The sequence below is a fragment of the Camelina sativa genome, chromosome 17, assembly GCF_000633955.1.
Source record: "Camelina sativa cultivar DH55 chromosome 17, Cs, whole genome shotgun sequence".
Taxonomy (NCBI): domain Eukaryota; kingdom Viridiplantae; phylum Streptophyta; class Magnoliopsida; order Brassicales; family Brassicaceae; genus Camelina; species Camelina sativa.
Window position 1 is genome coordinate 9,100,672 of NC_025701.1, and position 22,437 is coordinate 9,123,108.

The window sequence follows — 22,437 nt, forward strand, 5'->3', positions numbered from 1 at the left end:
TTGGTCCTGACATAGTAAGAAAGGATTAAGTCATTCTTCGTATACCTCTTTTTGTTTTATTCTGTTTTTCCATTGTTTCGTGGGGATTATGTTTACCAGTGAGACAATCAAACAAACAGAATGCAGAAGAAAAAACAGGATTGACTACATCTGTCTATACTAAGAGTCACTACTTCTCTACAGAAAACATGAGACAGATTCTCCACATCAGTTTTATTTTTTTCTTTGCTCAAAAAGGGATGTCCATCTTCTCGACTATGCTTTGCAATCCTGACTTGTACGAAGAATATAGCAGTTTCACTCCAAGTTTGTTCTTCATGTGTTGGTTACGGACTCGCTTTTCACCTCTCAATGAACTCTCCTCCCGAGACTCATAGACAAATGGAAATGGTTTTGTTTCAATAGTCCCTGGCCAACGTTTTTCAATCAACTCCAAGGCATATTCAAACACCTCTTCTCTTGGTGCTGGATCGTCATCGACAATATTGTAGATTTCCCTGCAATAATGGTTGGATCATCAACCTCTAAAGGAGGATAATATCTCATCTCAGAAACTGGACATGAAAAAGGGATTATACATAAACATATACCCTGATGATGGCTTTTCAGTGGCAGCTTGAAGAGCTTGGCATATATCTTCAACGTTGACTCTTGATGTGAATTTCCGGGACGCTCTTCTCTTTTGACCTTCAGATAAACGATCCCGCTTTAACAAGGTATCAATCGCACTGCAGCAAGTAACATTCATTTTGAAAAACAGTTTTCTTCTAAAGCCTTAGTAAGGCAAATAATAGGCACAAGCAGAAGCTGTAAACAACCTTCGACCAGGTCCATAGATACCCGCAAGTCGAAGGACTTGAGTCGAAACACCAAGATCACGACCCAAACGTAACCATCCTTCCTCTGCAGCTAACCTCAGTTTGGCTGACTGAGTTTTAGGATTTGGGGGATGACTGCAATGAACGACCTTTATAGTCACCATATTATGCTTATTATGAAACAGAAGAGATGAAATTTTGAAAGAAATAAACTTACTCTTCATCAACCCACGCACCACCACAATCTCCATACACACCTGCAAGCATCATCTTTTTACTCAACTAAAACCAAGGAAAAGACTGAACAGAAGAACAAGAGAATTGTAGATTCCTGTCTACTATGAAAGCAAAAGCATTGATATAACAAAGGAAAGGGAAATACTTGTTGATGAGAGATAACAAAGCCACTGAAGATTTCCACCTGAAAGCTTGTCTCTGACAAGTTCTACATTCCGCAACATCTTTTACAAGTGATGATCAAAAAGATAAGTTTTTGTTCATATCAAACATTAAGCTAAACAAAAAAAGCTGTTGAAGAATACAAACCGGATCACCAATGTCTGCTAATGGTGGAATCGAAACGAGCAGGTGAGTGTAATCTTTCACTGAATCTAGCAAGCTCATTCTGATAAAGAAGTAAACAAAAAAAAAAGAGTTCAAGACTCAGATTCAGAGATTACTACTACTGATTAAAAAAAAAAACACTTACTCAGTTGAATCTGCAGAGAAAAGATTAAGATCAATTCCTCTCTTTTCCCATTCTTTCTTCTTCGTATCACTCCTGCAACTCCCTGAAACCAACCTAAAAACCTCACCATTAACCCCTAAAATGTTCCAACAAGTATGGATTTGGTATCACCATGTCCATAATCATATGAACCTAGCCAAGATTACAATCCGCAATATCGTATTTATTATGAAATTGATTAGAAGGAGAGAAATTGATATCAGACCAGTCTGCTTCTTTCAGCTGCTGCGCGAAAAATCCTCCGACGAATCCCATCCCGAGAATGAACATACGGTTCCGAGACTCTGAATCTGGTTCACCGGATCGAGAATCTCCGATCGCTGACAATGGCCGGAATAAGGTAGCTCTCCTACGAATTGAAAAATCAAGTTGTCTAGGGTTTAATCGGAGATGAATAAGCTCCGGCGATAAACCTGGTAACTGAAAAACCGCCATTGAAATCGGAGCACTGAGATAGCTCTGAGGTCGTCTTTCGTAACTAAACTCAGTAGACTCGTAAAAACTACATGGCGTTTTTAGTAGCACAGTCCCAGTTAGTGTTATAAGTTATAACGAGCTTAACCGCCGTTTTGTTTATAAAAATTAGAACAGCATGCCGTTTCTGTTATCCAGTGTGAGAGATCTTTATGCAGAGGAATCTTGAAACATACCACCACAAATCAAGAATTTAAATCGAAACGATGGTCACACACTTGCAAGTATCCTTTATACCACCGTGAATCTTATACACACATATATCAAATTGTTTTGGCTTACGACGAGTGTACTATACACAAAAAGCAACCCTAGACATCTACTATTATATTCCACAGAGAAATGGGTGTATCATGCCTAAAACTATAAAAATGCAAAAAGCACATTTTTTCTTGTGCTTCAAGAATCATGTCCTTTGTGCCAAGAAACGATTATATCAAACAACAAAGTCATGTAAGTGATGGGAATTCGAGAATCTGCTTTCTTGCTGGTTGCTTCCGCCAATATAACGGTAATCATCGAGACCAAAACCTTGATAGTTCATCAGAGTGTCGTAATCCGCTGACCGGTTCATCTGTTGTTGTTGTTGTTGTTGTTGTGGCTCATCTTCATTGCCTGAAACACGATCCGGCTTGATTTCTGATGAGAAGGCAATGTTTGTTGTGTCTACAGATGAATAAGTGAGGTTGTTGTTGTTGTTCTCCTGCTGGTGCTGCTTTGACGAAGAGTCTTCTTGGTTAGTGCAGTTGGGTTCTTGAGATGATTTGGAGATTAGCAACTCAGATTCATCACCAAACTCTTCTTTATACATCTCTTCTATCATTGGTTTCCATAGACGAACTCTTGCGTTTATGAACCAGTTAGCAACCTAATTGCAGAGCAGAGAAACAAAAATAACTCAAGCAGAACACACAAAGACTACAACTTTGAGAAACAAAGAACAAAAAAAGCAGGGTGTTACCTGGTTTTTGGACAGTCCCGTCTGTTTCGCAAGCATGATTTTCTCAGATTCTTTGGGGTATCTACAAATAGAAACCAGAAGAAACCATGAAGTCTCTTAAATATTTATGTAATGGGAGGTTGAAAAGTTTGTGACTTGTGAGAGAAGAAACACATACGGATGAAGGAAATGTTCGAAGAGCCAAGCGCGAAGAACAGAGACAGAGTTTTCAGGAAGACCTCTCTGAGGTCTCCAAGCGGGTCGAACCATTCCAAGCTGTTGATGCAAAGCTCTTTGCTGTCTCAACCGTTGATCTAAATACCTCAGCCTTGGTATTCTCTCTCCTTGTTGATCATCCAACGACTCTCCTCCTTTCTCCCCAAGTTTGTCTCTAATAATCTGAATTTGTTCCTTTATCGCGTCACGAAGAGCGCGGAAATGGCGAGAGATTCTGTTGAGAGCGACTGATGTGTAAGGCTTAGCTGATCCAAGTCCTGCTACTATCTCAAATGATGAAGCTAATGCTTCCATTTGATGGTAATATTGGTTATATCTTTTATCTACCTGCAAAATCAGTAACACATACACAACAAGTAAAACATCATTATTTGTCATGTTCTAACAAACCTTAACTGAAACAGAACCGAGCTGAAGAACTAGTTTTAAAAGATGTAAGTTAGTTACCTCATCAACCATAGTCAAAAGCTTGTTCTTCTTGTTCTGAAGCTCCTCACGTTCAATTGTAGATAACTCGATTGGTTTCCCATTCGAATCACTCGATAATTCACCATTGCCTCCTCTGCCTATCTCCTTGGAACCATTGTTAAAGTCGTTAACTTTCATCTTCTTGTTCCCCATTTGGTTTAGTTCTTTCTTGACACTAACCACTTCATCAAGCAAACTCTGAGCAGGCTTAAGGTACCGAGAACGCAACACACCGCTCATAAACCCTCCTGATGTCTCGTTATACCGATAATTATTGTAGAAACCATTCCCACCATTACCAGCATAAACAGAGGAAGGATCAGATTGACCTAACAACAACATCTCTTTGCTCTTCACACTCAGCTCATCCACATTATAAGTTGACGTTTCCCTGACTGAAGAAAGTGAAGGATTTTGAGTAAAACCCAACTGGTACTGATGATATTGAAACGGAGGAACAGAGATCTGAGTGCCGAGACTTAAAGACAGTCCTTGACCATCATGAAAGCTTAAATCGCTGCTCGAAACGGCATCGTTTACAGTTACAACGTCTCCTGTGGTGGGTGGGATGAAAACCATCTCGTTACGAACATTGTCACCGCCGGTGACGGTGAATGAAGCGGCGGCAGAGGAAGAAGAAGCTTGTTGTTGTTGTTGTTGTTGTTGATGGTTGAGAAAGATTGGTTCTTGCTGGTAACAACCGACATTACTTGTGTAATAAACCGCCATTGTTCTGTTTCTTTAAAGTTTTATTACAGTGAAGTTGTGTTGTTAGTTCGATGAATTTGGTCGGGAAATGAGATCCTGCAAGAAAAAGAAAAAAAAATACAAGAGGAAGAGTCGTGTAAGGTGTGGAATTTTTAAAGTTTCTGATGGGAATCTTAAGAGAGGTTAAAACATCGTAATCATTCACACCAAACAAAATTTTTCATTTTTTTTTTTTTTTTTGTTATCAACAACAGTTTCGAAAGCAACCAAACAGAATCGTACCAAAAAAAAATCCGAGGATTAAAGTCAAATCGTGGATAAAAAGCAAATGTTTTTCGTGAAGAGCTGAAGAAACCCAGAAAAACCCAGTTAAGGAATTGTGTAATTGTATAGGAATACTCGATCTATGGAGGTGAATTGGGAGAAAAACCAAAAAAAAAACCCTAATTTGAAGATGGAAATAAAAATAAAAATGCAGAGTAAAAAAAGAAAGCTCAACGGAGTGACTCATAAAAGCAGAGAAGATTTCAATTATTACATAAAAGAAACTCTAAAGTGTTTTTTTGATGATTTCATCTCTCTGTAAGAGAATTTCCAAAAAGCATGGGATGGGATGAAAAAAGTAAACAAGAAACACAGTACAAGAAGAACAATCATAGAGAGAATCAAGAAGAATCAAGAACTTGGATTTATAAAGTTTAAAGAGAAAAAGAACTACCTGAGGGACTGAGGAGGGGAGAGAGAATCAAAGTTAAAAATGAAAAACCCTAGAGATTGTGTTTTTGTGGTGTGAAGTGTGGATGTGGCTGAATCAGGAAACACAAAAAGCATAAGAGTTTCGAACAGTTGAAGACAAAACAAGATTTGAGACCCAATCCCGAGAGAGATAGATAGAGAGACGATTAATAATAATTGCGAATTTTAAAGTAAACAATTTTTATTTTATTTTTTTCACTCCACAAGAACAAAACCAACCCATCTTATCATTGGGACATTAGACACCAACCCAATATTTTTAAACAAAATATAAAACATATTTTTTTATAGTATTAAGCAATATCAACGATAAAATAATGTTCCTACCGGAAATTTTTTGACAACCGCTACCTGTAATTTTTAATCTTTTCCCGGCAGAAGCTTCTGTTTCTGATGCTTAGAGTATAAATAAATTAATATGGATTTTTGTGTGCCAACCATTCATATAGAAACACGTGAGAGCTTATATGTCACCAATTTTTGTTTTTTTTCTCGATTAGCGATAATAGTTTCTTATGACGACTTTAACATATTAAAAAGAAATAACAATTCCACACACAAACAAAAAAAAACTAATGGATTTTATTGATCGGTTTATATAATACTACTCTAATGATGTTGTGTTGTCATTGACTTGCCTCATACTACTTTTCCGTATATTGTGTTCTTACATATACGAAAAATTTAGTACATTAGTTTATAAAAAGTTAACCGAATCTAAATATTAAAACGAAATAATCCATTATGCCTACACTACCAAGGTGTCGTGCAAAACTTTAACGACATCCTCATTTGTGTACGTAAGGCTCCAAAATATTGAAATTATTTACCTGCCAACTAGATTTGGATTCTTGATCTACAGCTTTTTAAAAAAAAAAAATATTTGTTCTTGGTTCTTTGATCTATTAAGCTTTTTGAATTTGAGCACTTAGTAGTTCAATATCTTGGAATGGAGGGTTTCTTTAAATGTTTGATATAACGGATATACAGTTATGCATGGTAGCGGAAATAAAACTCCATCAAATGAAAGAAAAAAGAAAAAAAAAACATAGAAAACGTCATTGTAGGTAGAGAAGCTTGATGAAAATAACAAAACTGCCCCTGAGAGAAGCTGGTTTAAGGATGAAGATAAAACAAAGGTGGGTGTGTGTCTGCTCAATTGCTTAATTGAAGGATTAAATGACTTAACAACCAGTTGGTGAGTCCCTCCCTCACTCTTCTGTTATACCCAATTTTTTCCTAATTTCCTTGTCTTTTTTATTCCTTTTGTTATACTTTATAAGCCTCTTAGTTATACAACATACATACACGTTTGTACTTTCATATAACGCAATGCATAATACGTAAAATATTAGTACATCTATACCTACATATTTTATTTTCCTCTTGACTAAATCCATTTTTAAAAAATAAGTATATACTATTATAGTAAAGAAAAAGAAACAAAATAACTATTATAGTAAAGAAAAAGAAACAAAATAAATAAAAAATTAATTTTCGTTTTGGTTTGTTGGAGATTGGATTTGTTGGAGCAGCCGACACAAATTCATTTGGGAAGTACCATTGTGTTGGAAAATAATGATTTATGATATGGTATAACATATGAGAGAGTCTTTGCAAGAGATGATTATATTGACTTTGTTTCCACGTGGATGTTGATTTATAATAATGATGATTAAAAACAATTTTAGGCAGTAGTTAGCTGGTGAGAGATGGATTTTATTAGGGGGTGATCATTAAATATGTAATTGTGTGTTTAAAAAATGTTACTATGAGTCTATGATTATAATTATGATGAAGATGAATCGAATCGATAATGGTAAACGAGGAAAAGGTGTGTGGGTAAGAAAATGTGAAGACATTTGGTTTAGGGGAAAAAGTTAAAAAGTAGTATAATTCATGCCAATTGTCAAATATATATTCATTATTACATGGATATCCAAAAAAAACTTTATAATAAATTGCCACAAGCCATGGCCGTGTAAGCAAAAAAGTTAAATGTATTTATTATTGCCACATATATTGTTGGACCATATATGACGACGGATCATCACCACTAAAATTCATGTTTGTAACATTTATATATTCCCATAGATCCAAATTGTTGGAAACAGTCATCACTCTCATTTAATCATATTATCCTCTCCATTATTATAACCAAACCTAAACCATAGATCCAAACTCATATCTGAAGACTGAACTAAGCTTAAATAAACAGCTTAACTTAAACTCTTTTTCTGTTAAACTAGTTTTGCTTAAATCTTAATTTAAAACTGTTTTAATATGCATTAGACCGAACCGAAGTGATTGGATTTGATCGATGTGTAGTTTAGTTTTACCCAATAGGCCTTTTTTAAGGATGACTAAAAAAAAGGAATTGGCCTTTTAGGCCCATTATAATGACGTTTATTGAGAGAAGAGATGCCCAATAAAGAAAACGGCAAGCACTTTCCTTCTGAATACCAAAAACGACGTGAGTTGCAAAGTTTTGTGCGAAGAGTAATTTTTACAATCAAAAGCTCCCTCCTCCTCTGCTGAGTCTCTGTCTGACACTGATCATCTTCTTCCTCTCGATTTCTTCAGCTTTCGACTACACTGAGAACAGATCCTTGAAATTTCGGATATCAATTGTGACTGTGGAAACCCTATGATGTGATTTTTATCTGTGGAGGAGAGAGAGAGAGAGAACAATGGGAAAGCCATCGACGAGTGTGTGGGCGACATTGCAGAAGAAGAGATGGGCACTGATGATTCTGTTGGTTTTATCTGTATCAACCGTAGGAATGATTCTCGTGAGATCTACCTTCGATTCTTGCACTGTTAGTGGAAAGAGATGCGGCGGATTAGTTGTCGACGATAAGATCCGATCGGTTTCTCGATCGATGAATCCTCCTCTCGGTTTCATGAAATCGAAGCTCGTTTTGCTTGTTTCTCACGAACTCTCGCTCTCAGGTGATGTTTCGGTTCGTTTCTATTGGATTCTCCAGTGAGTTATAGTTCTCTCTTAGCTAAAGTTGAAGTGATGATTTATATAGGTGGACCTTTACTATTAATGGAACTGGCGTTTTTGTTGAGAGGAGTTGATTGTGAAGTTGTTTGGATCACTAATCAGAAACCAGTTGAAGCTGATGAAGTTATCAAGGTTTTAGAACACAAGATGTTGGATCGAGGAGTCCAGGTTCATATTTTTTTAGCTAACCTCCATAGTTTATTTCGTTGATTCTTATCATAATTGTTACTGATCATTGTTTTTGAATCATTCAGGTCGTATCAGCAAAGAGTCAGAAAGCTATAGATATAGCACTTAAGTCTGATTTGGTTGTTTTGAATACTGCTGTTGCTGGGAAATGGCTTGATGCAGTTCTCAAGGACAATGTTCCTAAAGTTCTTCCTAAAATCCTCTGGTGGATTCATGAGATGAGAGGTCACTATTTCAAACCAGATTTAGTCAAGCACCTTCCTTTTGTTGCTGGCGCTATGATTGATTCGCATGCGACTGCTGAGTACTGGAAGAACAGAACTCATGATCGCTTAGGGTCTGTTGTTTTTCCTATATTTGCACTTTTTGTTATGCTTTTTACAGCCAATATTGTAGAGTCTTGGCACATTTTAGTTTTGCAGTTATAGAAAGAAGCTTAACAGTGTGTATTCTTTTAACTGTTGACTGTTGTAACACAGGATTAAAATGCCTAAAACTTATGTCGTGCACCTAGGAAATAGCAAGGAATTGATGGAAGTAGCTGAAGATAGTTTCGCCAAGAAAGTTCTCCGTGAACAAGTTCGAGAATCTCTTGGACTGCGGAACGAAGACATCCTATTTGGCATTATTAATAGTAAGTCATCTCTTACCTTCTTTCTCTTCCTTAGTTCAAGAATCATAAACTCAAAAATTTCCTTTTGACTGGTGCTTCTCTTGTGGCAGGTGTGTCTAGAGGAAAGGGCCAAGATCTATTCCTCCGAGCCTTCCATGAAAGTCTTAAATTAATCAAAGAGAATAAGAAACTTCAGGTACCAACAATGCATGCAGTGGTTGTAGGAAGCGACATGAGCGCACAGATTAAATTCGAGACAGAGCTACGCAACTTTGTCCAAGAGAAGAAACTTCAGAAGGTTGTCCATTTTGTCAACAAAACAATGAAAGTAGCACCATATTTAGCAGCCATTGATGTTCTTGTCCAAAACTCCCAAGCTAGAGGAGAATGCTTCGGGAGAATAACAATCGAAGCCATGGCTTTTAAGCTTCCTGTCCTCGGTACTGCAGCAGGAGGGACAATGGAGATTGTGGTGAACAGAACAACCGGTCTATTACACCACGCTGGTAAAGAAGGCGTTTTACCTCTTGCCACAAACATTGTGAAGCTGGCGACGAACATGGAGATGAGGAGGACAATGGGGAAGAAAGGGTATGATAGGGTAAAAGAGATGTTCTTGGAACATCATATGTCTCATCGAATAGCTTCTGTACTCAGAGAAGTGTTGCAACATGCGAAAATTCACTCGCGAACAACAAATTCAGATCATTAAACATAAAGTTTATATTACAGTACACTCTGTTCTTGTTTCCATAGATTTTTCGTAGTTATTCTGTTTATAGAAACAAGTATTATTAACTGGAAAGGAAATTCAAAGCATCAAAAGAAGCATGTTTATGATTTTATAACTCTTGATTGATAAACTGTAAGCGCTGGTGGAAGACGCTAGATGAGTTTTTGTTCTGCGCAGAGAAGATTATCAGAAGAGCTTGAAACAGCTAGCCCTGCTAACGTACGACGACTTATTGCCGAGCCAATGCTGCATATGAACTCCGATGGCGTCCAAGTTACAGCCACACCTTCCATGGAACCCCAACACCTTTCCGTGTGTTGTAGTCGAAGTGAAAAACGTCCCGCATTCTTCACCGTATGGACCATACTTCCCACGGCTTGTGAAGAAACTCAGTGACTTGACAACATTTGATCTGTCTGAATTGTTCAGTGGTCCGTAAAACCCTGAAATGCAGGTGAGCGTCTCATTTGGATACTCAAGTTTAATCTGCAACACAGATTTGAGAGCATTAGAAACGGTTGTGATGCATCAAATACAAAAATATGAGAGAAGAGTAAACTGCTGTTTACCCTGTGTGTGGCGACTCCATTGTTACCACCATGTTTAGTAGACCACACAGATTGTCCATTTCTATCGTACTCGATTTGTATTGAAGAGATAGCATCATTTCCTCTCGTGACAAATATCTGCTTGATCCCTGAATATACTCCATCGTCCCACGATTGACCTCCGTCGCCTCCCCATGGTCCAGGCCCGCTCGGTGTTGGTTCTTTGACGACTCCACGCTCAACCTGTGAAAATGATTTCAAACCCACCAAGTATCCTGCTATTAGGGTCTTACAATCCATATAAACCGAACCAAACAGGTCTTAATAGAATTTGTTTTACTGGCTGCTATCTTAGAAACCGAAAACTTGAAAAACCAAGAAATACCATGGTGATGGGATCTACAAGTTACCTCTTCGCCATGGCCGTTTGCTGCAAGGACAAGCTTATTAGCCCATGGGGAATTTTCGATTTCCGCAGTGCCAGAGTTTTTAAAAGGAACAATTGCATGCTGAGGAGATGATGGCTTAAGGGAACTTATTTTGCATTCCATAACATGAACACCAATGGCATCAAGAAACAAACCCTCTCTTCCAAGGAATCCAACAACTTTACCCTCGTCGATTTTATGTGTAAAAGTTGGTCCATGTTCTTCTCCAAAAGGTCCATGCTTGCCTTTGTTAGTGCGGAAGGTCAGTGACTTTATCACATTAGGTCCCAGATATACCAACGGTCCATATGTTCCCGTTACATGTGTTAAAACCTCTGATGGGTAATCAAATACAATCTGCAAATTATACATTCAGTCCAAAAAAATGTTGAGAGAGACTAAGATAGTATGAAATGTCATTTAGCTTAAAGCCTAGAAAAATTTTACACACCTTATCATGTCTGAATCCTCCCGTGCCACCATGCTTGCTTCCCCACACAGCCTGTCCTTTAAAATCATAACAGACCTTCATCGACACAACCCCGACACTGCGTGACAAATTGATTTGTCTAATACCGGTATAAGTCCCATCGTCAAACATGATACCACCAGTCCCACCCCATGGTCCATATGTTTTCGCACCACCTACTACTTTTGACTGCGGCTTCTCAGTATCTGTCACCAACTGATAAAAAACAAATTCCATTTATTTATTCTGTTAAGAAACCAGTAAACAATCGGATAAAACCTGGATGCTTTTTTCAATGTATAACATAAAAATGCCTTGAAAATCACCTTTTGTTTGGGGATCTCAGCACCTGCATGATCTCGGGATTCATTAGAAGGCAAATTTGGATTTTTCTGTCTGAGGGCAACAACTATATCGAAGTTTTGCCCTACACTTCCTTGTATCACTGAGTACTCATGTTTCTTATCACCATGAGTAATATTTTGATGCGAGTGCAAAACAATTTTCGACGGAGGATGATTCTCTTTAGGAATTGGTTGAATGTGAACACCAATAGCATCTATATACCAACCAGCCTTCCCATGGAACCCAATAATCTTCGACCCTGACTTTGGCAATGCAAAGAATGTACCTGACTCACAACCAAACGGACCATATTTTCTGTGGTTACTCTCAAGAATAAGCGATCGGACACATGTATTTCCCCAGGCATCAAAGCTACCGTAGGTTCCATTAACTGAAATCAGATACTCATGTGGGTAATCAAGTTTGACCTACACATCAAGAGAAGGGTGATTAATTTCTGAAAAGCTAAGAAAATATTTATAGTATCAAGAGTCTTTAATCATACATTATCAGTCTTCTTGCCTCCCTTTCCTCCCTTTCCTCCACGTTTTTCGGACCAAACCGAGCAACCATTTTTTTCATACTCAACTTGTATAGAGTCTATACTAGAACCATGGCCTATAATTATTTGCCTTACCGTGGTGTACATGCCATCATCCCAGGCATGACCACTTTGGCCTCCCCATGGGCCAACTGATGCAGGCTTGCATTCAACACTCTGCAGTAAACAAGTTCAAGTTAATCTCATATAACCATAACTGCAATATCAGCCTATTATATGTAGTGGAATTTCATCCTCAGATTATATAGAGAAACTAAAGAATGAGGCTAAACAAAAGATGATGCCAAATACCATCCTCAGATTAAGATGAACTCTAAAGACTCGAAGCAAGAGTAAGAAGTTCGAGTGAAGAGATAGCTGACTACTGATACACATAGCTTAGACATTTGGTGGGAATTTATATCTGATGAAAAGGTTACGTTAGTGGTTGGGGATATTTTGGAAGATATCAGATGACGTTGCAGAATACGGACAATCAATTCATTCTGATTTCCACTATCAAGGGAAGTCAAGGAAGGACAAACGAATCATATTCTCCAAAGAATCACATTCTCCAAAGAATCATGTTCTTCAAAGAATCATATTTCCCAAGATAACAAAATACCCACTACTGAAATCATATTCTGGAATCATTCAAGTTCCCAAGCAGGTGCACATATTATTCAAAAAAAGATATGATTTCAAGGTACTATTGGAGTCTAGGAGCTCTCAAACTTTAACTAATTTTACTCACCCCCATGCTGCTAACAAATTAATCTCTTACTAACTGAAGAAAATATGAGAATGATATAGTACGTGATTATGTGGTTAAAATGACTGCTCAAATTATGTGAAGTCGTACCTTAGTGGTTGGTTAATCACTCTACCAATAATCTTTACAGGAACAATCTCCATTCTTAAAGTGGTGTAAGCACTTTGTGTCGTCCAACAATATGTCACAACCATATCTCTTAGAGACGTACTTTGCAGTATTATGGCAATCTCGGCACATCCTAAGATTTTTCACTATCCTTATCGTCGTCTCAGGTGCACGCGATGAGGAAATGAGACCAAACGCCATGGCAAATTTTTCGCTGTGGATTCCACAACTTGCTTCCCTTCCTTCTTCCTCAATCAAAAGTTCTCCATTATATTGGTCACTTCTGTTATCCAGCCTGCACATTTTTTCCACCGAGGGATACAGCACATCAGTACAGAATTCCGACTGATCACCTGTAGTGAATGTGTGAACTAAATTTCTGACTTCAATCCAGCTCCGCCCAAGAGGTTTCTTCAGCAAGTTATCTCTCCTCGGCTTCTTTCCTTCTAGTGATCTCCCAAGTTTTGCACCTAATGCATAGATCTGCGAAACCATATTTTCAGTGACAGGATTTTCAGGTTCCAAGGAGAATAAGTTCTCTGCTGCATGGATTGCCATGTCGATATCACCATGAATCCTGCAGCCAGTTAAGAAACTTTCCCAGATGGGTGTCTCTGATTGAACATTCATCTCCTCGATAAACTGCAGAGCTTCTTCAAGTCTGTTGGATCGACCGTACAAAGATACCATAGCAGAACAATGTTCCAGAGCAGGAATAATATGGTAATCATTCGCAATACTGTAGAAGACTTTCTTCCCTTCATCTATATTTCCCATTAAACCATGCGCAAGGATAATACTCGAAAGAGTTCCCCTATTTGGCTTGATCCCAAGTGTCTTCATTTGATTGAAAAGATCAAGAGCTGGACCATAGCTACCATGTAAAACATAACCTCCAATCAGCGAGTTCCAAGTTATGATGTCTTTCGTTTCCATACCGTTGAAGATGGTTCTTGAGTATCCTATATCCCCTGACTTAGCATAAGTGTCTGTTAAAGCGTTTTTAACAGCATGAATAGCATCTAGATTTCTCCGCAATACACAACCATGTATCTCTCTTACCATTTTGGTCCCAAGAAGATTAGCACAAGCAGGTAAGAGGCTTAGAACTGTGACTGAATTTGGCATGAAGCGGGAAAACTGCATTTTCCGAAAAAGTTCCAAGGCCTCCTCCTTTTTTCCGTNCCTCTGATTGAACATTCATCTCCTCGATAAACTGCAGAGCTTCTTCAAGTCTGTTGGATCGACCGTACAAAGATACCATAGCAGAACAATGTTCCAGAGCAGGAATAATATGGTAATCATTCGCAATACTGTAGAAGACTTTCTTCCCTTCATCTATATTTCCCATTAAACCATGCGCAAGGATAATACTCGAAAGAGTTCCCCTATTTGGCTTGATCCCAAGTGTCTTCATTTGATTGAAAAGATCAAGAGCTGGACCATAGCTACCATGTAAAACATAACCTCCAATCAGCGAGTTCCAAGTTATGATGTCTTTCGTTTCCATACCGTTGAAGATGGTTCTTGAGTATCCTATATCCCCTGACTTAGCATAAGTGTCTGTTAAAGCGTTTTTAACAGCATGAATAGCATCTAGATTTCTCCGCAATACACAACCATGTATCTCTCTTACCATTTTGGTCCCAAGAAGATTAGCACAAGCAGGTAAGAGGCTTAGAATTGTAACTGAATTTGGCATGAAGCGAGAAAACTGCATTTTCCGAAAAAGTTCCAAGGCCTCCTCCTTTTTTCCGTTTTGTATGTAACCCGCAATAATTAGATTCCATGATGCAGTATTCCGCTGAACTTTTCCATCTTTTTCCATCCTCTGAAATAGGTCCATAGCCTCACCCTCGTCTCCATTCTTAATATATCCTGAGATCATAGTGTTCCATGTGATAATATTTGGTCTTACATTTGCATCTTGCATCCTTATAAACAATTCATAAGCCTTGCCACAATAGCCTGCTTGGCAATACCCCGTTATCATCGAGTTCCAAGTATATACATCCTTATTCTTTACCGAATCAAAAACTTTTCTTGCATCTTCCAGTTCTCCACACTTCGAATACATATCAACCAGAGAATTTCCCACAAGCACATCATCGATAAAACCCATCTTCACAGCAACAGAGTGAACTTCTGAGCCCAGGTTTAGAACTTTTAAACATGAACAAGCAGACACAGCACTCATAATAGTGACTCCATTAGGTACTACACCTGCTAAAAACATCTTCCTAAACATATCTAGTGCCTGAAACCTCATCCCATTATGAATCAATCCCGAAATCATAGCTGTCCAAGTGAACACGTCAGCGGTTAAACCAAACCTCTCCATCTTCTGCATCAAATCCATTGCAGTATCACATTTCCCTAGCTGGTTATAACCCCCAATCAATATGTTCCAAGTAACTAACCCTGGCGCAATTCCTTCTTTTTCCATCTCTTCAACTAATCCTACAGCTTCTTCATGTTTACCGTTTTGGCAGTAAGCTAACAGTACTGTGTTCCAAGCGACCACATCTCTCTGCTTCATGCGTCTAAAAAACTTTGCAGCGGAATCCAAGTCACCACATTTCGCATACACAGCTAAAATCGAGTTGCTAACACGAAGACACGAACTCATCCCGAGTTTTATAACCACCGAATGAATCAACTTCCCAGTCTCAACATCTCCACAATTCGCACATCCCTGTAATATCTTGGGGAACAAGAAATCATCAGGCAAAACTCCATCTTCCATCATCAAACGAAAGAGCTTAGAGACCTCTCTCCAACGATTCTCCCTCGAGTAAGCACCAATCATGGCAGACCATGTGTAAAGGTTTCTCTCACGCATTGAATCAAAAACCTTACGGGCATCAACAAGGCACCCGCATTTAGCATACATGCTCAACAGCTTCGTCTCTACAAAGACGTCAGGTTCAGGAAACATACCGAAACGAGCATGAAGGATACGACCCAAATGGATAGAACCAGAATCAATGCACGATTCCAACAAGTNAGTTCCAAGCAACCACATCTCTCTCCTTCATGCGTCTAAAAAACTTTGTACCGGAATCCAAGTCACCACATTTCGCATACAGAGCTAAAATCGAGTTGCTAACACGAAGACACGAACTCATCCCGAGTTTTATAACCACCGAATGAATCAACTTCCCAGTCTCAGCATCTCCACAATTCGCACATCCCTGTAATATCTTGGGGAACAAGAAATCATCAGGCAAAACTCCATCTTCCATCATCAAACGAAAGAGCTTAGAGACCTCTCTCCAACGATTCTCCCTCGAGTAAGCACCAATCATGGCAGACCATGTGTAAAGGTTTCTCTCACGCATTGAATCAAACACCTTACGGGCATCAACAAGGCACCCGCATTTAGCATACATGCTCAACAGCTTCGTCTCTACAAAGACGTCAGGTTCAGGAAACATACCGAAACGAGCATGAAGGATACGACCCAAATGGATAGAACCAGAATCAATGCACGATTCCAACAAGTTGAGGTAAGTGCTTCGCTTTACCTTGGACCCTTGTTGAAACAACGAGTCGAGAGCTTTCTCAGCTTCGAGGAGGCTCCCGTTTCTACAGAGGTAATCCAACTGCTCGTCGGGGATGATGATATTGGGTTCTTTCTTCTTGATGAAAGATAGATTTTTCTTACGGGATTTTGGATGAACGTCTGGCGAATTCTCAACTTTGGGTGGAATCTGATGATAATTCAAACAAGTTTTGGGAAATGATGATGGTACGAAGAGCTTCTCCATTTTTCAACGAATGCTGACTGCTATTAACTTGAATAGCTCTAAAGTCTTCTCCTTTATCTCTGTTTGCGCCTTTGAATCTCCAACAAAACCAACAGATTACAGAGTAATCAGCTCAGCGAAGAAGATAAGGAAGAAGAAGAACCTCGGTAAATGGTGTTCCTTTGGCAAAAAAAAATATGAAACGTTTAGAGATAAGGATTTCACTGCCAATCAAAACGTGACACGTGGCATATTACTGTTCACACGGTCACACCACAAATCTTCATCTCAAAATTTCAAATACCAATCAAAGTTTACAGAATTCACAAAAGATCATTTCTGTAGTTTTGAAAATTTGACAGAAGTTGTGGTATGTGGTGTCAAGAGATAACATAAGCAAAGACCAAAGGGAAAGCCAAAGACCAAATAAATAAAACATGGTGCAGACTTAAACAGTCAGAGATTAACTAACTTCATATGTCCCATCTACAATATCCTCACTGCGATTAGCGAAACTTAAGATAACAAGGTGAACCTTTAATGTTATAATTATTGTGCCTCAAAATGATTTAAGCAGTGGCAACACCAGTATGCTTCACAATAGTAGCTAGAAGTTCTTCCTTCCTGGCACCAACGATCTTATCCACAACCTCGCCGGCTTTCATGAACACAAAGGTTGGCATTGCCTCCACTCCAAACTCTTGAGCAACACTCTAGTTAAACAAAGAGCACAAGTATATATATATCAGTGTATGTGTATATGTACAAAGTGAAGCATAATTTTAGAGCCTAAGAATGGGGAAATTTGCAAAAGTGTGTTTGTTTGAGTTGTTTCACCTGAAGTTCATCAACATCCACCTTGAAGAAGATCGCACTTGACATGAACTTCTTAGCCAAATCGGTGAAAATTGGAGCAATCATACGGCATGGTGGACACCACGAAGCAGTGAAATCTATCACAATCTGAAAAACAATTGTCAATTATAATACCATCAGAAGACTAAAGCAATCAACAGTTAAATTTCAACATAAGGATGACACTGATCTGCGATAACGACACAAAGAAGACAACAAAAGCAGGAGATCATATAGATGAATCAACGAAAGCAATCAAATAGTTAACACATACAAGTCAGTGAAGAACGAAGACACTCCAAACAGAGAAAGATACTTCACCCATTAAAACGATGATTTTTTCAACTAACGTTTTGGTTCCAGTTCCACCACAACATTACAGATCTGTGTTGCGATCTCCTTCAAACAATCACGTTTAAGCGAAATCAAAAACCCCTAATATTGTCTTTGAGACCACTAAAAACTAATCGCACGCATGGACGAAAACCCTAATTCCCAAATCAAAAAATAGAAGGAAAGAAAAAAAAAAGTAGGGGGGGGGGGAGAATCTCGTAACCAGCTGTTAGGATTACTTTGGCTTTGTCGAGCTGCANTTCGCGTGACAACCGATCACTTGTCCCTCTTCTGCCGCCATTTCTTCTAAATCTGAGAATTAGGGAAAAACCAAAATCACCGATCACACCTTTTTTTTTTTTTTTCTTTCTTCCGTCTGTTCCGTTCCGTTCCTCTTTTGTGAAGTTGGTACGTACATATGTTAATGAGCAAGAGACATTGACAGTATTACCCCTGCATACGAATTGGCATCCAGCTGGACCGTACCGGTGGCTCGCTTACGGCTCATGCATGTTGTACTAACCAAAGTACCAAACTGCCCCGCAAAACAAACAAAAGGCTCCATCTCATTGGTCCCTGGTGTCTCAAGTTCGAAACTCACTCCTAAACTCTTATTTATATTTTCTTCGAACCAAGAAAAATAAAAAAAATTCCCAAAACAAATTTATAGCCACACGAATGACAAAAAAATATCTGATGAAATATTATTTTCTCTTAACAGATAAGATTTTAATTTAAAACCTTAATCAATTTCGCCGTTCACTTTGTAAAGCTTCACCCTCTTCATCTCCTAACCTTCACTCTCTATAATGGCGCTTCCAAGCACAGTCTCATCTCCTTCCTTCAAATCAACACCACCTTATCTCTCCTCCTTCACACATAAACCTCTACATCTCCCAGCTACTTACCGAAGCATAAACAATCGAAGCTGTAATAAGCTCAGCAGCTCCTTCAGATGCTCATCCTCTTCCTTCTCCGAGAAGCACCACAACGCGAACCCACCCAAATCAGATGACCTCGTCGAGCTCCCTCTCTTCCCACTCCCCCTCGTTCTCTTCCCTGGAGCAACAATCCCTCTCCAGATCTTCGAGTTCCGTTACCGAGTCATGATGCAAACGCTTCTCCAATCCGATCTCAGATTCGGCGTCGTTTACTCCGACGCCGTATCAGGCTCCGCAGCCGGAATCGGATGCGTCGGAGAGATCGTGAAACACGAGCGTCTCGTCGACGATCGATTCTTCCTAATCTGCAAAGGCCAGGAACGGTTCCGCGTCACGGATCTCGTCCGTACGAAACCTTACCTCGTCGCGAAAGTGACGTGGCTTGAAGATCGACCGTCCGGTGAGGAGAATCTTGACGAGTTGGCGAACGAGGTTGAGGTTCTGATGAAGGAAGTGATTCGGTTGTCGAATAGATTGAATGGGAAACCAGATAAGGAATCTCAGGACCTGAGGAAGAATCAGTTCCCGACTCCGTTCTCATTCTTCGTTGGAAGCACGTTTGAAGGAGCTCCGATGGAGCAGCAAGCGTTGCTTGAGCTTGAGGATACGGCGGCTAGGGTAAAGAGAGAGAGGGAGACGCTTAGGAATACACTCAATTACTTGACCGCTGCTTCTGCTGTCAAAGATGTCTTCCCATCGCAGCCATAGTTGGTGGTACCTAGAAAATTTCTGGTCTCTCTTTCTTTAATGTTTTTTAAGTTATTGGATTTGCATTATATTTGATCAATGTGTAAAGTTTCAGAAACTTAGGTACTAGATATGGTGGACATGTTTCATAGGATCGTGATAAAAGAGTAGTTCTAGTGATGCAAGTAAGTATGGTTCTTAATATCAAATCCTTGCTTCTTGAGTTGGTACTTTTATTGAAATCTTATATTAATCCGAAGTTTGCTTAATCAGAGCTTCAATGCTTCAATTGCCTCTATGATCATAGGAATCATTTAGTTGGATTGATTTAGAGTAGGGTTTTTCTCTATGATAAAAGAATAGTCTACTGATGCAAGTAAGGTTTCTTGATACCAAATCATTGCTTCTTGAGTTGGTCTGTTCATTGAAAAGCCTGTAAGAATGCTAGTATATAAGAAGTTTGCTTGATGGATGACAGTTTCAATTTCAAATCCCTATTGCGGTTTAGTACTACCTTATCACTTTTATACCATGATGAACCGGGTAATTCAAAATACATGTCTAGAACTGATATAGATGTGTAATCCATGAAGGTTAGTAATAGTTGCGTTGCCTTTTGTGAATTTATCTACAAATAATAGATTATGCCTACTGAAGCTATGCCTCTGGACAAACTTTGGCTGCTTAAGTTTCTTGGTCAAGACATGCTTACCTGTTTAGTATTATTAAGATATGTTATTTGAAAGGGTTCAGTGTATTTGCGTATGGGTCATATAGTTTCTGATCATCGATATTTAAAATATTTATAGTGGGTTTAGCGTCGTGGAAACAGTGTGGGGACGTTTCTAAAATTCAAACGAGGCGGTTTGTGTTTAAAGTAAGATGTGTCAAATTAGAAGCACCAAGGGAATTGCCTTTCTTTGTTAACTAACCCCACTTAGCCTCTTATTTTGTTAAATCCAGACTTTTAGAGTTCATTTGGTTGAACAATGATCAATGTTTGCATGGAACAAGATTGAATCTGAGTTCAAAATTTGATTAGCTACAGTTTGATTCTAAATTCATTCTAGCATGCACCTTTCGAATTGATCATATCATAATCATATATTGAAATCCTTACATCAAGTATAATATTGTAAATCAAGTCATAAGGAGACACGCGCATTTAAGAGATTATTCATATTGCAAGTAGCGAGCTGCCAAATTGGGCACCGTGTTTGTTCAAAATTTCCTAAACGTAAGATGTTGGATAATCCAGTCATCTTCTTAACAAACAAGTCAAAATAAAATTTCACTATACCATTTCTAAATAAACTTACAAAATCATAAAATCCAAACCGGAATATTCGTTGACAGAAAACAAAACAAAAATCCTGAATATTCCAGTCATTTTGTCTTTGTAACGACTTAAGACAAGAATAATTTACTTGTGAGTGTAAATTACACACTCTTTTTGTATGATGAAACGACGCGGAACAAGTTGAAACAACGACGCGTAGACATTAGTTCACTTGATTGACCATTAGCTCCATTTACGCCGCCAAGGTAGACTTTTCTTGCCCATATATATAAATAAACCCTTTCTCTTTCCCTTCTATCACAACTCAAAATATCCCAACGAAACTGAGTCGCCGCCGACATACATTGAAACTCAAATCACTTGAAAATCTCCGACAATCAGTTCAGTTCCAAATCCATGGCTCAGAATCAACAACCAATTTTTCAGACCAAGCCACCAGGTAATAATAATATTTATCCCGATCTGTGTCGTTTCTTGAATCTCCTCTTCTTTACAAAACAATTTGATTCTAATTTCCTGTTTTGGTCTCTTTTTTGCAGAACACTTTGTACAGATACCAATCAACATCGAGCGTGATTCTTCAACCGCACGCATGAACGAGAACCACACCGGCAACTCGAACCGGAAACCAAACCACTGGCCAACGATCACCATCTCGATCATCTTCGTTATACTCGGTCAATCCATAGCAAGACTCCTCGAGAACTTCTACTACGACAAAATCAACCGAAGCGAATACGACGAAAACCGTCAAAACGACGGCGTTTGGACTCAGTCTCTTCTCCAAACCGTTGGTTTCCCTCTCCTTCTCATCCCTTTCTTCATCTTCATCACCAAGAACAAACGCAACCATCACCAACAGCCTCCGATCACTTCCGATTCAATCCACTTAAAATCCTTAGCCGTGATCTACTTCTGCATCGGAATTGTCATGTCGGTTCAAGGAAGACTCTCAGCCATGGGAAAGCTTGAGATCCCATTTGGTGTTTTCACTCTGATCTACACAACACAGCTCTTCTTCACTCCCATCTTCGCAGCTTTCATCAACAAAATCAAATTCAACCGATGGGTTGTTATCTCAGTGATCTTAGCTATCGTCACCGGAGCACTTACTCTGTCCGCTTCATTCGGCGGCGAGCCAGATGAAGCAGAGGAGAATTACGCTAAAGGCTCATGGGCTGCTCTGTTCGCCGGAATCTGCTTCTCTCTCCTTCTCTGTAACATCCAAAACGTCTTCGATAATTACATCTTCAAACGAACCGAATCGACCAATAAAAAACCAAGCTTTGCCTCTGTTTTCGAAGTCATCATCTTCTCTTCCCTCGTCGCTACGCTCATCTCCGTCGTGGGTCTGCTTATCGCCGGCGAGCAACACGATTTGAAGAGGGAGATGAATGGGTTCTCGAAAGGTAAAGGCTCGTACGTGATGGCTATGGTTGGTCAAGCTGTTGCGTGGCAGATCTATTGGGTAGGGATCGTGGGACTTGTCTACTCTGTCTCGAGCGTGTTGTCGAATGTGATCAGTGTCATTACGTGGCCGATCGTGTCGGTTCTTGTGGTGATCTTCTTCAACTTCATGGATGATGAGTTCGATGCTTTCAAAGGTGTTGCCTTGGTTACTGCCGTCTTGAGCGCCGTCGCTTATTTCATTAGGCTTCACAAAGAGA

General features: G+C 39.1%; 7 protein-coding genes across 12 annotated transcripts in view; 3 read left to right on the forward strand and 4 right to left on the reverse strand.

Moving 5' to 3' along the window:
• LOC104756314 (protein YeeZ-like) lies at nt 22–2,086 on the reverse strand. Its single transcript, XM_010478889.2, has 8 exons — nt 1,772–2,086; nt 1,528–1,620; nt 1,365–1,443; nt 1,201–1,279; nt 1,036–1,075; nt 819–953; nt 591–728; nt 22–497 (listed from the first exon to the last, which is right to left on the reverse strand). The coding sequence occupies exons 1-8, from the start codon at nt 1,999–2,001 to the stop codon at nt 230–232; spliced, it is 1,062 nt and encodes a 353-aa protein (XP_010477191.1). The 5' UTR covers nt 2,002–2,086; the 3' UTR covers nt 22–229.
• On the reverse strand, nt 2,248–5,551 carry LOC104756315 (BEL1-like homeodomain protein 10). 4 transcript variants are annotated; one of them, XM_019239654.1, is made up of 6 exons: nt 5,501–5,519; nt 5,112–5,199; nt 3,665–4,489; nt 3,159–3,544; nt 3,002–3,062; nt 2,248–2,908 (listed from the first exon to the last, which is right to left on the reverse strand). In XM_019239654.1, the coding sequence occupies exons 3-6, from the start codon at nt 4,412–4,414 to the stop codon at nt 2,477–2,479; spliced, it is 1,629 nt and encodes a 542-aa protein (XP_019095199.1). In that variant the 5' UTR covers nt 4,415–4,489; nt 5,112–5,199; nt 5,501–5,519; the 3' UTR covers nt 2,248–2,476. The 4 variants fall into 4 exon arrangements, with proteins under 4 accessions (XP_019095199.1, XP_019095198.1, XP_019095200.1 ...); XM_019239653.1 differs by lacking the exon at nt 5,501–5,519 and adding an exon at nt 5,477–5,495; XM_019239655.1 differs by lacking the exon at nt 5,112–5,199 and having other exon boundaries at nt 5,477–5,551.
• On the forward strand, nt 7,668–9,712 carry LOC104756318. Its single transcript, XM_010478895.2, has 5 exons — nt 7,668–8,101; nt 8,185–8,327; nt 8,414–8,685; nt 8,828–8,982; nt 9,072–9,712. Exons 1-5 carry the CDS (start codon nt 7,840–7,842, stop codon nt 9,671–9,673), a joined length of 1,434 nt encoding a protein of 477 aa, XP_010477197.1. The 5' UTR covers nt 7,668–7,839; the 3' UTR covers nt 9,674–9,712.
• LOC104756317 (jacalin-related lectin 3) lies at nt 9,642–16,833 on the reverse strand. 3 transcript variants are annotated; one of them, XM_010478894.2, is made up of 8 exons: nt 16,259–16,833; nt 14,230–15,759; nt 11,990–12,187; nt 11,466–11,912; nt 11,122–11,355; nt 10,653–11,027; nt 10,264–10,485; nt 9,642–10,180 (listed from the first exon to the last, which is right to left on the reverse strand). In XM_010478894.2, the coding sequence occupies exons 1-8, from the start codon at nt 16,673–16,675 to the stop codon at nt 9,881–9,883; spliced, it is 3,723 nt and encodes a 1,240-aa protein (XP_010477196.1). In that variant the 5' UTR covers nt 16,676–16,833; the 3' UTR covers nt 9,642–9,880. The 3 variants fall into 3 exon arrangements, with proteins under 3 accessions (XP_010477196.1, XP_010477195.1, XP_010477194.1); XM_010478893.1 differs by lacking the exons at nt 14,230–15,759; nt 16,259–16,833 and adding an exon at nt 12,888–13,010 and having other exon boundaries at nt 11,990–12,202; XM_010478892.1 differs by lacking the exons at nt 14,230–15,759; nt 16,259–16,833 and adding an exon at nt 12,338–12,446 and having other exon boundaries at nt 11,990–12,202.
• Nucleotides 17,063–18,143, reverse strand: LOC104756316 (thioredoxin H4-like). Its single transcript, XM_019238875.1, has 3 exons — nt 18,123–18,143; nt 17,492–17,617; nt 17,063–17,367 (listed from the first exon to the last, which is right to left on the reverse strand). The coding sequence occupies exons 1-3, from the start codon at nt 18,141–18,143 to the stop codon at nt 17,224–17,226; spliced, it is 291 nt and encodes a 96-aa protein (XP_019094420.1). The 3' UTR covers nt 17,063–17,223.
• LOC104756319 (lon protease-like) lies at nt 18,577–19,744 on the forward strand. The gene has a single exon (XM_010478896.2). The coding sequence runs from the start codon at nt 18,652–18,654 to the stop codon at nt 19,489–19,491; it is 840 nt and encodes a 279-aa protein (XP_010477198.1). The 5' UTR covers nt 18,577–18,651; the 3' UTR covers nt 19,492–19,744.
• LOC104756321 (probable purine permease 14) overlaps nt 21,048–22,437 on the forward strand; it is a 3,574-nt gene continuing 2,184 nt past the window's right edge. The window contains exons 1-2 of the mRNA XM_019239567.1: nt 21,048–21,209; nt 21,310–22,423. Coding sequence (XP_019095112.1) covers nt 21,167–21,209; nt 21,310–22,423 — 1,157 coding nt within the window. The 5' untranslated portion in view covers nt 21,048–21,166. The remainder of the gene's footprint in view (nt 21,210–21,309; nt 22,424–22,437) is intronic.